The 13734-nt window shown below is 53.3% G+C and overlaps 1 protein-coding gene across 3 annotated transcripts; it reads right to left on the bottom strand.

Moving 5' to 3' along the window:
• Positions 1-1742: 1742 nt before the first annotated feature.
• On the bottom strand, positions 1743-13118 carry VPS18 (VPS18 core subunit of CORVET and HOPS complexes). 3 transcript variants are annotated; one of them, XM_036297698.1, is made up of 5 exons: positions 12860-13118; positions 10226-10367; positions 6814-6905; positions 4793-6663; positions 1743-3893 (listed from the first exon to the last, which is right to left on the bottom strand). In XM_036297698.1, the coding sequence occupies exons 2-5, from the start codon at positions 10252-10254 to the stop codon at positions 3168-3170; spliced, it is 2718 nt and encodes a 905-aa protein (XP_036153591.1). In that variant the 5' UTR covers positions 10255-10367; positions 12860-13118; the 3' UTR covers positions 1743-3167. The 3 variants fall into 3 exon arrangements, with proteins under 3 accessions (XP_036153591.1, XP_036153598.1, XP_036153581.1); XM_036297705.1 differs by lacking the exon at positions 12860-13118 and adding an exon at positions 12622-12853; XM_036297688.1 differs by lacking the exon at positions 12860-13118 and adding an exon at positions 11699-12612.
• Positions 13119-13734: the final 616 nt, after the last annotated feature.

The following is a 13734-nucleotide window of genomic DNA, read 5'->3' as shown; positions in this document are numbered from 1 at the left end:
GTGGGTCTGGCCCTCCAGCAAGTAACCATGAGGGGCAGGGCTGGCACCAAGCCTGCCGCCCACTCCCTGCCTCCTGCTCCCAGCTGCTCTGCTCAGAGCCTTTTCCTCTCCACTTCCTGTTCACACAGGGGGGGGCGGGAAGTGGAGGGAGGAAGTTGGGGGGAGGCGTGTAGGGGGACCCATTGAATAAAAGGAATTAACCGTTTCCCTCCTCTGACCTCTGGGAATTTCCGCCTGTGAAAGTGTCTCGAAGAATCTGCAGAGCTGGGGGAGTGGGGAGGAGGTATACCCCTCATGCCCCCCCACCCACCCAGTGGGGCCAGATAACTCCCTCTGGGCCCCCTAACCTTTTGTTTCCCTGGCGCCAGGGGGGCAGCCTGGAGACTGGTGGCCTTGTAGCCCCCAATGGGATTGGTGCCCGCTGGCCTGTGATCCAAGCCCTGGGGGGCAGAACTCTGAGAATTGGTGGTCCCTGGGGAATGAGCTCACACCAGGCTGCCCAGACTCTGAGCCCTGAGCCCTCCCTGCCAGTGCTGGTGCCCTGGCCAGTCTGCCTTGGGGACAAGAGAAGGGAGGGTCCCTGGCCAGGCGGGAAGCCAGGCCAGACTCTGGGCTGGCACACCCTCCGATGGCCACTCCCCCAGGAGCTGTGGAAGGGAGCGGTGGGCTGGGGAAGCCAGTAGACAGCGTCCCCTAGCGTCCTCTGCCAACTCAACCGGGCGGCTCCCCAGGGCCCTCTCAAGGGCGGGCCTCAGGAAGCACCTGCTCCCCAGGACCAGTGGCCGCCCTGCATCTCCCCCAGGTGGCTTCCTTGTTTACAGGCCTCCTGCCCTGATCCTAGCGTCACTGCCTCTGGCCACTCCTTCTATTTCCAGTGACCGCTCCAGGAGCAGCTCATTCATCTTGGCCGCTGCCCACACAGCTCCCCCACTTCCCTTTCTCTGGCCCTCCCCCAGGCTTAGGGCCAAGGCCCTAAGGGCCTTCTCTCTCCCCTTCATTCCAGGCCTTGCTTGGTTTCCAGGGATCTAAGAGCTGTGGCTTCCCGTTGCCCTGACTCAACGGAACCCCTATCTATCAGTGCCAGGGAAACCTGGGGCCTTTTTCCAGGAATGAGGAAGCGGCCTAGGACCAGATGGGCAGGCTTAGAGAGGACAGAAGGGGCAGGGGCGTCCCAGGCTGTCTTAGCCAAGTTCTCTGGGAGGAGGGAGCAATGAGGCAGTGTTTGTTTAACTAACATATTAGGCACCCATTATGTGCAAAGACAGAAGCCCCAAGCTGTTCCAAGTAAGGGACCAGCCAGTGGCAGGCCAAGGTTTCTACTTAATATGCATTGACAGGGGGTACAATATCCCTGAGTCCTCTACTGAGTCTAGGTGTGAGGAGAGCCTTAGGCCACATGCGGAGAGAGAGTAGGAGCCTTCCAAATCTTCCCAGAATGGTGGAAAGAACAGGATTCTGATGTCCTCTACTTACCCAGTGAGACACCCTCCCCCCCCAACACACACACACATATTTACTCCCACTCTTGCTTCTGGGGGAACATAGGGAATCTGAGGCTCATCAAAGAGGCAGCTTCCAGCCCTGTAAGTTGGCAGAGGCCCCGCTGTTGTTCTAGTGGTTGGGGAACTCAGCTGGGCAAGATTCCACCGGGACTGCAGGAGATAAGTCTTGGAAGAGGATTTGGCCGCAGGGGAGAAAGAAAAGACTGCAGACACCAGCCAGGTGCCTTGACCCCAGCCTGATTCCAGGAACACTCACTTGTTATTTTATTTCAATCTGGCAGCTAACAGACCACACCCATAGACCGGGCAGTGGACTGTGGACACCAGCGTTAGGAGCAAAGGGTGTTCAGCTGATGTCACAGGAAGGCCCCGCTCTAAGAATCCTTAGTTGTGGCTTAGCTACCAGCCACAACTAAAGAAGTGTAACCTGGGGGGAGGGGCAGGTTACAGGAGCTAGACAGAAAAAAACCTATCTGCCAAATACCATGAATGGTGGCCATGGCACTCTCACCTCCATGTTGGACCTCAACACTAGGGTTAAATGCCAGACAGTGACAGGGCACTATCAAAGATGGGCAGCACCTGGGCACTCAGGGATCCCAGCTGGTAGAGAGGGGCAAGTAGAATCCAGCATTTGTAAGGACTAATGGAGGGAGGAGGGATGAGGAGCTTAGATTCATGGTTAGGTAACGGAGACACCCAGAAAATGCTTGGACAACTAGGGAAGGAGCAGAATGAGGAAGCAGTGGTGGAGTAAGAAATCGGCACCTCCAACAGCCTGCATGCAAAGGATTCTGTGGGGAGCAGCACCACCTGCTGGCAAAAGGGAAGAACAGCCCCTGTTCCAAACAGGATGATGGGTGGTAATTTCCAACAGAAGGCAATAATCAGAGGACAGAGTGAAGGGACAGGCAAAATCACCGTCACACTCCCAGGTGAAGACACAGGGCCAAGGCTTGAAAGCATACAGGACCCAGGTTGCCTCCCCGTGTCCCCCCACCCCCACCACTCCTGGGCCTGCACCACTCAGCCCAGCATCACCACAAGCCTCTAGCTCAAGCCACTAGTGCAATGCCGTTTAATGTTCTCCACCCCATCACCAGCTCCCACTGTCCTCCATGAGGCCTCTGCCCAGGGCACCCTGACAGCGGAACACCAAACAGTGTGCACAAGACCACACCCACCATCAGCACTACCTTTCCCAGCCCCCATGCCCAGGACCTGGAGGGGTTGTCTTTTCACTTCTGGGACCTGGGGGCAGACAGAAGAGAGGGCTTCCTCTGAGAGAGAAGAGGCACGAGTGAAAAGGAAGAATGGTACTCTTGCTCTAGAAGCTGAACAGGAAGTGTGCGGAGAGTGAAAAGGAAAGCCGAGCGGTTAGATGCTGAGGGGATAGGAAGGTGATCAGAACTGTGGCCTCTCCAGCTAATGCCCTCTTCTGGGAGGCAGGCTGATGGCCTGGTGTAACAGCAGCTCTAAGGCAGCCCTGAAGAACAGCATGAGCAGTGGGCAGGCGCACTCAGAGCTGATACCCCATGGGCAACGGCTATAACTCCACCCCCTCCTACAGCCATAGCCTAGCAGCAACCCTCTCACGTGGCCTTCCTAAGAGCCGGCAAGTAGCTGTGCTTGACTGCCCGCCCACCTATGAGGGGCAACAACCTCCTACAGCCAACTGAGGTGCTCCTCCTCATAGCGCTGGGGGTCGATGAAGGGCCGGTCGATAGAGCGAATCATCAGCTCCCCACAGTACACACACTCAGCCGCCACCAGTTCATCTAGGTCAGCCTTGAGTTGTTCCCGGCTTGGCCCCACAGCAGCAGCCCCACCCTCAGCCTCCTTTGCCCGGGCAGAGCCCTTGGTGGGGGGTGGAGCAGCCCCCAGCTTTCGCTGCAACTCCTCCAGCCGGGCCTGCTTGTAGGCCGGCAAGCCAGGCCGTACAGCCTGCAGCAGGCAGTCCGCATGGAACATGTGGCCACAGAGGAAGAGGTAAAAAGGGCGGTTGAGCAGGGGGAAGTCGCAGGTGGCACATTTGTCCTGGGGTTCCACAGTGCCGTAGCGGCCCCGCAGCTCCTGCAGATCTCGCCGGATGCGCTGGGCGCTGGCTGTGGCCTCTTCCATCTCCCGCTGTAGCTCCTGGATGTGGTGGTTGTAGGCCTTCAGTGAGCTGCAGATCGCCTCCTTAAAGTGGTCAATGGTGACGAAGTCAGGAAAGAAGGGAAGCACATCCTCAATCTTGAGCAGGGGGCAGCTGGCCAGGCAGGCCATAGCGGTCTGCACGTCTTCCTCCTCCTGCACCACGTGCCGTGCAATCTTCAGCCACAGCTTCTTGCGAAGTTCCTCGTCTTCCTCGGGCAAATCAGCACACTGCTTGGCCAGGTCCACATCCACCTGTGGGGTAACCACGAGTGTTAGGGTCAAGCCTCCTCCCCACCCAGGAGAGTGACTGTGGGAGAGACTAGGGAGACCCTGGGCCTGAGGAGGAGCTTCTGGGAGCCAACCTAGAAACCTATCTCAGTGGTGGGCCTGTCCCCTCACAGCTCTGTAAAAGCTGCTTATGATGGTGGGCTTCAATTTTAGCGAATTTAAAAATCACCTGGGGCCGTAACCGGTTTGGCTCCGTGGACAGAGCATCAGCCTGCAAACTGAAAGGTCCCGGGTTCGATTCCGGTCAAGGGCATGTACCTTGGTTGCGGGCACATCCCCAGTGGGAGGTGTACAGGAGGCAGCTGATCAATGTTTCTCTCTCATCGATGTTTCTAACTATCTCTCTCCCTTCTTCTCTGTAAAAAATCAATAAAATATATATTTTTTAAAAATCACCTGGGGAACATAATCAAAATTCAGATTTTTAGGGCCCTACTTTCAGACGTTCGGTAAGTCCTTTAGGTATTAATTCCTGATTTGAGAAATGTCCTTCTGTAATTGTGACCATAATACAATAGCTAGCATGTATACAGAACTTACCTAAGCAACAGGCACTGTTCTGAGTGCTTTTCCTATACAGTTCTTTCATAAACCCTATGAGGGAAGTACTATACTTCTCTTCTCTGGATGAATAATCTGAGGCACAGAGAGGTTCAGAACTAGCCTGAGGTCACACAGCTTAGAAAGTGGCAGAATCAAAATTCAAATCCTAACTTCGGAGTCCCTGTTCTTAGCCTACTATAGCACCTCTCCACAAAGGAAGCCAGCACACCCTAGCCACAGCCACCTCTCCAACCCTTCACCATTGATGTTCTTGCTTTCCAGGCCCCTCTCTTAGATGGCGTCAAGACTCATGGGCTCACCTGCAAGGCCAGGTCCACCGCCTCCTCATACAGCTCCAGTACCTTGTAGACATGGACACAAGCACGGTGGTGGCCATGCTCAGCGCAGAGCCGCAGCGCATACTTGAGGTCGTAGTGCACACGGTGTGGGCTGGCCCCAGCCTGCTCAAGGTAGGCCAGCAGTGAGGCTGGCTGGCCTCGGGCATACAGCGACAGCAGGTAATTGTGAATGGCCTGCTCGGTCTCGCCCAGCACGTTCACACAGAACTCCATGTAGCGGATGGCCTGGCTCACCTGCTGGGCCTCACCACCCTGGCTGTAGTTCACCAAGGCAGGGATGAGTTGCCGGGCATCCAGCCGGCTGCCCATCTCAATCCAGGCATCCACCAGCTGACGGGGGATGTGACGGATGAGGATGGGCGAGAACTTGTAGAAGAGCTGGGGGTCCCGGTGGCGGGCAAGCACTGCCAGGGCCTCCTCATAGGCCTCATGCTGGCAGTGGTATGCCACCACCCGCTCGTAGTCCTGCATGATCACAGCAAAGTACACCATGTGTTCTGTGTCCCCGTGGCTGGCCAGCAGCTCGTGGATGGAGGCTCTGCTGGCGAAGAGCCACTCCTTGTGGCGGGGGCTGCTGAGGAAGGCACGGAAGCGCTCCCGTGTTTCCCGGTAGAGGTTCAGGGCCTCCGGGTCGCCCTGCAGAGCCCCGAGCCGGCTCAGGTAGAGCTCGGTCAGCCAGGTCGTCAGCAGCGTGGCCTGGGTACGCTCGGCTGGCTTCAAACCGGCCAGTTTTCGCTGCAAGAACTCAACCAAAGCCTCCTCCTGTCGGGCCTCCAAGAACTTGAGGGCAATCTCCTCAAAGTAGCTCTGGGTCAGGGCATAGCAGCGGGCGCTCTCGAGGTAGCGTCGCTGATTAAAGCAGAAATCAGCCTCCCGAGCCAGGACGGTGTCCAGGCAGTCAGGCCGCTCTCGACAATACTCTTTGGCCAGGTCAAAGCGGTTCATGTCCAGGTAGGTGCGCCAGACATCCCGGGCCTCCCGCTGCACGTGGTAGCGGAAGACGGCCCGCTCGGTGTAGGCCCACAGGTGGCCTGTAGAGGAGTCCTTCACCATGTGCCTCAGTGGCCCGAACTTCTCCAGGAAGTGGTCCCGCAGCACCACCTGTCCCGTCAGCGTGCATACGGCCTCCACCCGGTCCGCAAGCAGGAGCAGGAAGTGGAACTGGGTCAGGACAATGGCCAGGGGTGGGCTGGCTCCAGGACCTACCCCTTCCGGGTATTCCCAGACTCGCTCCTCACTCAGCAGGGAGTCAGGACGCCCGTGGTCCAGTGCTCCATACAACACGCCATCCCCCATCATCCAGGCGAAGGCCCGTGGTGCAGAGCGCAATTTTGGGGTATAGAAGGCCAACTCGCTGTAGCCCAGACTGCTGGGGAACTCACGGAATGGGGGTGGGTGGTCAGTGTAGGCAGCAAAGAGCCCCAAGAAACCCTGTGCCTCAGTTCCCTCTGCTGTTCGACCTATGAACTGGAAGAGGCGCTGCCGCGTGGTGGCGATAACAAAGGCGCGCCCATCAGGGCCCCGCTCGGCCTCCAGGGAGCACACGGGTGCTGGGCCCCCCTCCTCATTTAGAACGTATAATGGACGGAAGTAGAGATCTGGGGCAGGGCCGAAAAGCCCACCCTCGCTGGCTGAGAGCTCTGCTTCGAAGATCTGGCCTTGGGCAGTGCCAACCAGGATGGGGCCTGTGCTGCTCTCGGTGCCCAGTGCCTTGTTCCAGCCCACACTCTCCACCAGCTGCCCCTTCCAGCGTGCCAGTGGCCGTACCTTCTGTCCATTACGGTTCACATAAAGGACCTCAGTGCTGCTCAGAGCAATTAGCAGGTGAAAGCCTGGAACAGGGGAGAGCATGGCATCCTGGAGTTGCTGCTATTCCCACCCTCCGCCTCCTCCTTGCCCCCACCACCCTCAGATCCCATCTGCCCAGGCAGTGACTTACCTCAGCCCCGCCCCCTCCATCTCCGACCTCCATCACCACTTACCAGTATGGTCCAGGAACATCTTGTGAACTTTGGCATCATCCTTGCGCCCCAGCTCCACGTGGTTGGGTTCATTTGCCTTGCCCAAGTCAATGCTGTCAGGACAAGAGGAGGGCAGATCCTATTCTCGAATCACAGACCTCTTTATAATTTGATGAAAGCCACAGCCTTTCTTCCCTGAAATCTACATATTCACATAAAACTCTGAATACAATCCCAAGGGAACTCTGACGCACAGGCAGGGTCCTTAACCCTCAGCTGAGAATTCCCGAACCTCATTTTGAGAAGCCCACTAAGCAGGAATCTTTTCCCTCTACTCAACAGATCTCCAGTGCTTCCAGGAAAATGAGCAGGGGTGTCCCAGACTCCTGGGGTAAAAAATGAACAACAAATTGTAGCTAATGGTTACCGAGTACTTTCTATATATCAAGCACCATGCCAAGAGCTTAACCTGGTATGCTCTCAATCTTCACAATAACCTTGAGGAGTGCTCCTGTTTGAATTATATTTCCCTTATTAGATTCTTTTCAAATTATATGCCCATTCTAACTAAAGAAATCAATGTAAAGATGTATAAAGAGAAAGCTAATGATTTTCTTCTCAGACCTATCATTCCCAACAGAGAAAACTGATGTTAACATCTTTCTCCATATTTATAATATAGTCTTGTTTTGTCAATTTTTACAAAAATAACTTTATAGTGTGTGTGTGCACATTACTTTATAATTTGCTTTTCTCACTTAGATATTTCATGAGCATTCACTGAATCAATGGATACAGCTCTAACTCATTTTAATAACTGCATAATATTCCTTTTATGGCTCAACCATAATTTAATCATCATTTTCCTGTTGGTAACCATTCAGTTCATGTCCAGTTTTTCCTACCAGAGATAATGCTGCCAGCATCCTGGCCAGGTGTTTCTCAGTGGTTAGAGCACCAGTCTGGCACTGGAGGGTCTCAGGTTCGATTCCCAGTCAAGGGCATGTACCTTCTACCTCATCTGTGGGTTTGTTCCCCGCCCATGGTCAGGGTGCGTGCAGGAGGCAACTAGCTGATGTGCTCTCTCACATCAATGTTTCAGTCTCTCTCTTTCCCTCCTTCCCTTCCTTTTACTCTCTCTGAAAAGCAATGGAAAAAATATCTTCAGATGAGGATTAACAAAATAAATAAATAAATAATGGTGCAATCAATATCCTTGAATCTATATCCTTGCAGACTGGTACTTTTTTTCCTATAGTTATGTATTCCCCAAAATGGGACTTCTGGGTCAGTTATAATTTCAGATTTTAACAGACATTGCCAATTATTTTTCCAAAAGATAGTGGCAATTTATACTCTCACCAGCAATGTATGAGAGGCAATTTCTGTGCATCTTCACCAGCACCACGTATTACTGTTTTTAATTTTTGCCAATCTGATAGCTTTTTTTAAAATGGCATCTTAGTGTTATTTTAATGTGAATTCCCAGAAGTTAAAATTTTTTCAGGTGTTTAGTGGAAATTTGGAGTTCCTCTTCTGTGAACTGCTTGTTTATATTCTTTGCTCTCCCTTTTCTACTAAATTGTCTTATTAATTTGTAAGGGCTTTTTAAGAAACAAAGATGTAAATTGTTAGTCATGTGGAAAAACATTATTTTCTCACCATCTTTTGTCTTGAACTGACTCATATGCTTTTTTGTTTTTGTTTTGTCACAACAGCAATCACTACGCAATCAATTATATCTTTTGCTTTTGGCATCTGGATTTTTTAGCTTAAGTAAAAAGACCTTCCTTCAGCCCAAGAACATAGAAATTTGTTAAATATTCTTTTTAAAAATAATCCTCACCTGCCTGGTTGATGTGACTCCAGTGATCCTCTCTCATCATTGATGTATCTATCTCTTTCTCCCTCTCCCTTCCTCTCTGAAATCAATAAAAATGTCAAAAAATAAATCCTCATCTGAGCATATGTTTAGAGAGAGGAAGGGAGAACAGGAGAGAGAGAGAGAAACACTGATGTGAGAGAAACACTGATGTGAGAGAAACATCTATCAGTTGCCTCCGGTATGCGCCCCGATTGGAGATCAAACCCCCACGACCTGGGTATGTGCCCAGACCAGGAATCAAACTTGCCATCTTTTTGGCGCACGGGACGACAGGACAACACTCCAACCAACAAAGCCACACCAGCCAGGGTGCATTGTTTATTTTTATTTATTTATTTATTTATTATTTATTTATTTATTTATTTTTAATGTATATTTTTATTGATTTCAGAGAAGAGAGAGAGATAGAAACATCAATGATGAGAGAATCACTGATCGGCTGCCTCCTGCACGTCTCCTACTGGGGATTGAGCCTGCAATGCCAGCATGTGTCCTTGACCAGAATTGAACCGGGACCCTTCAGTTGGCAGGCTGACAGTCTATCCACTAAGCCAAACCGGCTAGGGCCAGGGTGCATTGTTTATATTTTATATTTAAATAACTATTTCACCTAGAATTCATTTCTGTGACACAGAGGTTTAGCTGTTTTATCCCAGGTGGTTATTCCAGATAGATAAACAAATTTGCTAATACTTTTGTCAATTTATATATGTAAATATTTCCAGCTTTAAGATACATTATTTCCATTTTTTAAAATATACTTTTATTGCCGAAACCGGTTTGGCTCAGTGGATAGAGCATTGGCCTGCGGACTGAAAGGTCCCAGGTTTGATTCCGGTCAAGGGCATGTACCTGGGTTGCGGGCATATCCCCAGTGTGGGGGATGCAGGAGGCAGCTGATCGATGTTTCTCTCTCATCGATGTTTCTAACTCTCTACCTCTCTCCCTTCCTCTCTGTAAAAAATCAATAAAATATATTAAAAAAATATATATATATATACTTTTATTGATTTCAGAGAGGAATGGAGATAGAGATAGAAACATCAATGATGACAGAGAATCACTGATCAGCTGCCTCCTGCATCCCCCACACTGGGGATCGAGCCCGCAACCCAGGCATATGCTCTGACCGGGAATCGAACCATGACCTCCTGGTTCATAGGTTGACGTTCAACCACTGAGCCACGCCAGCCAGACCATTATTTCCCTTTAGAGTGGATTTATTCAGGATTCTAGACAGTTTCACTGACCCATGTGACTAATTGGTGGGTTGGTGTTATCTGTAACAGATGAAGGGACACATTTAGAAAGACTAGCTGACTTGCTCAAGATTCCAGAGCTGGTAAGTGGTAGAGCTAGGATCTGAATCCAGGTCTACCGTATTCTTAACTACCACACTACATTGGTTCTCTTTGGGGAGAATATTTCCTGGAAATTCCAAATCCCCTGTTTCACCTGCCTAGAGAAGTAGAAAGGCATGAGTTGGTAAACAGTCCCAAAATATCACCATTCCACTCCCTATTCCTATATATTTTGGCCCTCGCTTACCGGAGCAGTGTGTCCTTGCCCAGGCTCATGCAGAGCTGATTGCAGGCGACGACAAGACTGGTGATACGCTCGGAAGGCGTAAAGTCAATGCGCTGCTTCGTGAAGATGGGCACTTCTTTCTCTAGCTGGGCATTCACATACCCTACAGGTGAGGAGCAAAGAAAAGGTTAGCTATGGAAGAGATGGAAGAAAGGCAAGAGACAACAACAAAAAACAGTGCTCCTGCCTTAGCCCGTCTGGCTCAGTGGACAGAGTGTTGGCCTGCGGACTAAAGGGCTGCAGGTTCATTTCCAGTAAAGGGCACATACCCCGGTTGCAGGCTTGATCCCTGGCCCTGGTCAGGGAGCGGCCCTGGTCAAGGAGAGTGCGGGAAACAACCAATCAATGTGTCTCTCTCACATCGACGTTTCTCTCTCAGTCTCTACCCCTCCCTTCCACTCTCTCTAAAAATCAATGGAAAAGTATCCTCGGGTGAGGATTAACAACAACAACAAAACAGTGTTCCTCTCCACTTTCCCAAGATATTCCTGCCCAGGGCCTTGGTTAAAAACCAGTATGTCAAGTAGTTTGCTAATCACCTCTGCATTAGGGACCCTGGGCTCTTCCCACACTTCCGACAGAAGTGAGGAATTGATTCTTTGCCTCCCTGGGATGCTGTTACGCTATGATGTACCTGCTCCCAATGGTTATGGGGGGAGGAGGGGACGGGGAGAAGGGTTGGGCATTTTCCCTTATCAATCTTTGGCCCAGCAACCCCAGCTCAATGAAAGTCATCTAGCTTCACTCTCTACCCTCCTCCCTGCCCATGCAGTAATGCTCTCGGCGAGTCTCCAGAAAAAAATGAGGGTACAGGGAACCTGGGAGAACCGTTCCAATCAGCTGGTTAACAAACTGAAGTTGCTTTCTGCCTGGCTTTACTTCATTCCTTTACCACTGCTCAAAACCCCCAGCACTTCAGACCCCGCTGCCAATTCTGTACTACTTTCCACAAAAATGTCTCCTCAATGCCAGGCTTCACCCAGCTCTAGCAAAGGCCTAAAATGCTTCATTTTCCCCTGTTCAGAGACAAAGTTAGCTCTAGGACCATCTCTCCTCCTCCTACAACACCCTCCTTTCACCAGTTTCTTTCCCCATTCTCTTCCTCCCACCTCCGGAAAGACCCTCGAGAAAAGCACAGGCTCAGATGAATCTTGAAGCCTATTCTCAGTCCTCCCAACTGCAGCCTGCAGGCAAGTTACTTCCTTATCTGGGTCCCAGTTCCCTCTTAGAAGGACCCTAGAGGCAGGGCCTAGATCACGCGGCTGCTCTTACTGCTCTTTCAAACTTCGACCACCACCAAGAGAGCCTGCGGAGAACCAGGGGCCTAGACCCAAACTGCACGCCCAGGAGGCCAACCCGAGCTTGGGAGCCACCCTCCCCACTCCGCCCCCGCAGGTGCCAGGAGAGCTGAGAGGGCGCCCTCCCTTCCCTTACCCGAGTGCGGGATGCCCACGCTGGGGCAGCCGGGCTGCAAGACGGCCGAGCGGGACAGCGAGTCCTCGTATTCGTCCAGGATGGACGCCATGGTGCCTGGCCTGGGGACTCGCCGCCCCAGGGATCACAACGGGGCTTCCCCCAGGGATCCCTGTCGCCCCGCCTGGAGCCTGCGACTCCCCAGCCTACACCGGGATCGGACAGACCCTGGCGACCCGCCGCCCTCCTCCTCTTTAAAAGCCTGAGATCTTCTCGCTGTCGCCTTACAGAACGAGGTGGCTCAGGAGCGCTCCCCCTTTATCTGGCGCAGTCCCGCACCCCACGCCCGCCGCCTAGAGACCCCGGGCTCCCGTTAGCGGAGCCCAGGTGATCGCAACCTCGCCCCGGTAGCTCAGCTGACTCCCGCCCCCAGGACGCGCGCCTACAACGTAACTTCCGGGTTCTCAGACCCTCACGTGCGCCGGCGCAGGAACTTCGCGGGGCGGCCACTGGGAGGCGCCGCGAGAGGGGCGGGGCCAGGCGGGGGCGGGGCCGGGAGCCAGCCCTCCCCTGAGGGCGGGAGCGGGAGTGCAGCTGCGGTTCCCGGCGAGGGGCGGAGGCCTGGACGCGTCGGTGCTGGAGACCGGCGGGGTGTGGATTGGCCTCGCTGAACAGAAGCCTCTCCTTCCAAGACCCCGCTGCAGTTCCGGGCTTTGGCGCTAGGAGGGAATCCCGGCTTTCTCAGCCCCTTTCTCCGACCTGCCCAGCGCCATCCGGCTGCAGCCTCGCGGGTCCCTGCCACCTTCCGTGCCTCGGCTTTCCTCCCTCAGCTGGACCGCTCAGCCTCCCCGCCCAGCTCCGCTCCCACCTTTGTAAACAGCTCGCTGCCCTCGGTCCCCAGGAGAACGTCCCGTCCCTCAATCCAATCGCTGTCTGGATCCTACCTCCACAAAGCGCAGGGAAGCGGTCCTGATCTCTTCTCCCACATCCAGGGCCCGCTTACAGACAGTGGCGGAGCTGGGTGCCCCAGCCAGCGGGAAGGCATGTGCTACCTAACCTGCCTCTGACCTGCTCTGTGGTGGCTCCTTGGTGTGGGGGGAGGCCAGAAAGGAAGGCAGAGAAGGCCAAGCACAGCTAAGGGGTGCCAGCCTGCTTCCATCCACTCATTCACCAAAAACTTACTGTGCCTGGCCTCTGGCGAGGTGCTGGGCTCACAGGGATAAGCACAGTACCACCCTTGACGGTCGATGGGCCAATAAGGAGATGATTAATGCTAGAAACGCTGTTGATGGATTTGTTCAGGTCACCCGTTTCACAAATGAACACACCCTCTGTGCCAGGCTCCGTTCCCGCTCTGGGGCACCCACCGCAGGGGCATACCCAGAGATGTGGCCGCAGTGCTGCACTAGGAGCCGGGAACAAATACCTCCAAAACCTGGCAGGGACCAGGGACAAGTGTTGGAGGTGGGTGTGGAGTCCTAAATAACAGAACTGCAAGGGTTCGGGTGCGCCTGCAGTTGGGTTTCCTGCTTCCACCGACTAGGTGACTCAGAGTCGGTTTCTTTAAAAAATATATATATATATTTTTATTGATTTCAGAGAAGAAAGAAGGAGAGGGAGAGAGAGAGAGAGAGAGATCAGTGATGAGAGAGAATCATTGATCGGCTGCCTCCTGTACACCCCCCCCACTGGGAATCCAGCCTGCAATTCGTGCAAGTGCCCAGACGGGGGTGGGGTGTTCAACCACTGAGCCACCACCGGCCGGGTGGAAGTCTGTTTCTTGATGAGGCCCATGGACTCTACTTTGCTAAAGTGAGGAAGGCTCTTGGACAGTCACCCCCATCCAGCTTTAACCGGTAGCTCCGCGTAATGACTAAAAGCTCCCCCTTTACTCTCAAAAGCTCCAGGTTTGCACAGTACTCTGTGTGGTCACGCTTCTTTTGCCGAACTTCCCTGCCAGGCGCTGAGAACTGGACCCTCACCAGCCCACACTGAGGCTCTCTGGGCCTGGAGTGGCCCCCGCCCAGGATGGGGTGACAGGTTCTGCGTCTGAGATA

This window comes from Myotis myotis, unplaced genomic scaffold (assembly GCF_014108235.1).
Source record: "Myotis myotis isolate mMyoMyo1 unplaced genomic scaffold, mMyoMyo1.p scaffold_m19_p_1, whole genome shotgun sequence".
NCBI lineage: Eukaryota > Metazoa > Chordata > Mammalia > Chiroptera > Vespertilionidae > Myotis > Myotis myotis.
This window is presented reverse-complemented; position numbering and strand designations above follow the sequence as displayed.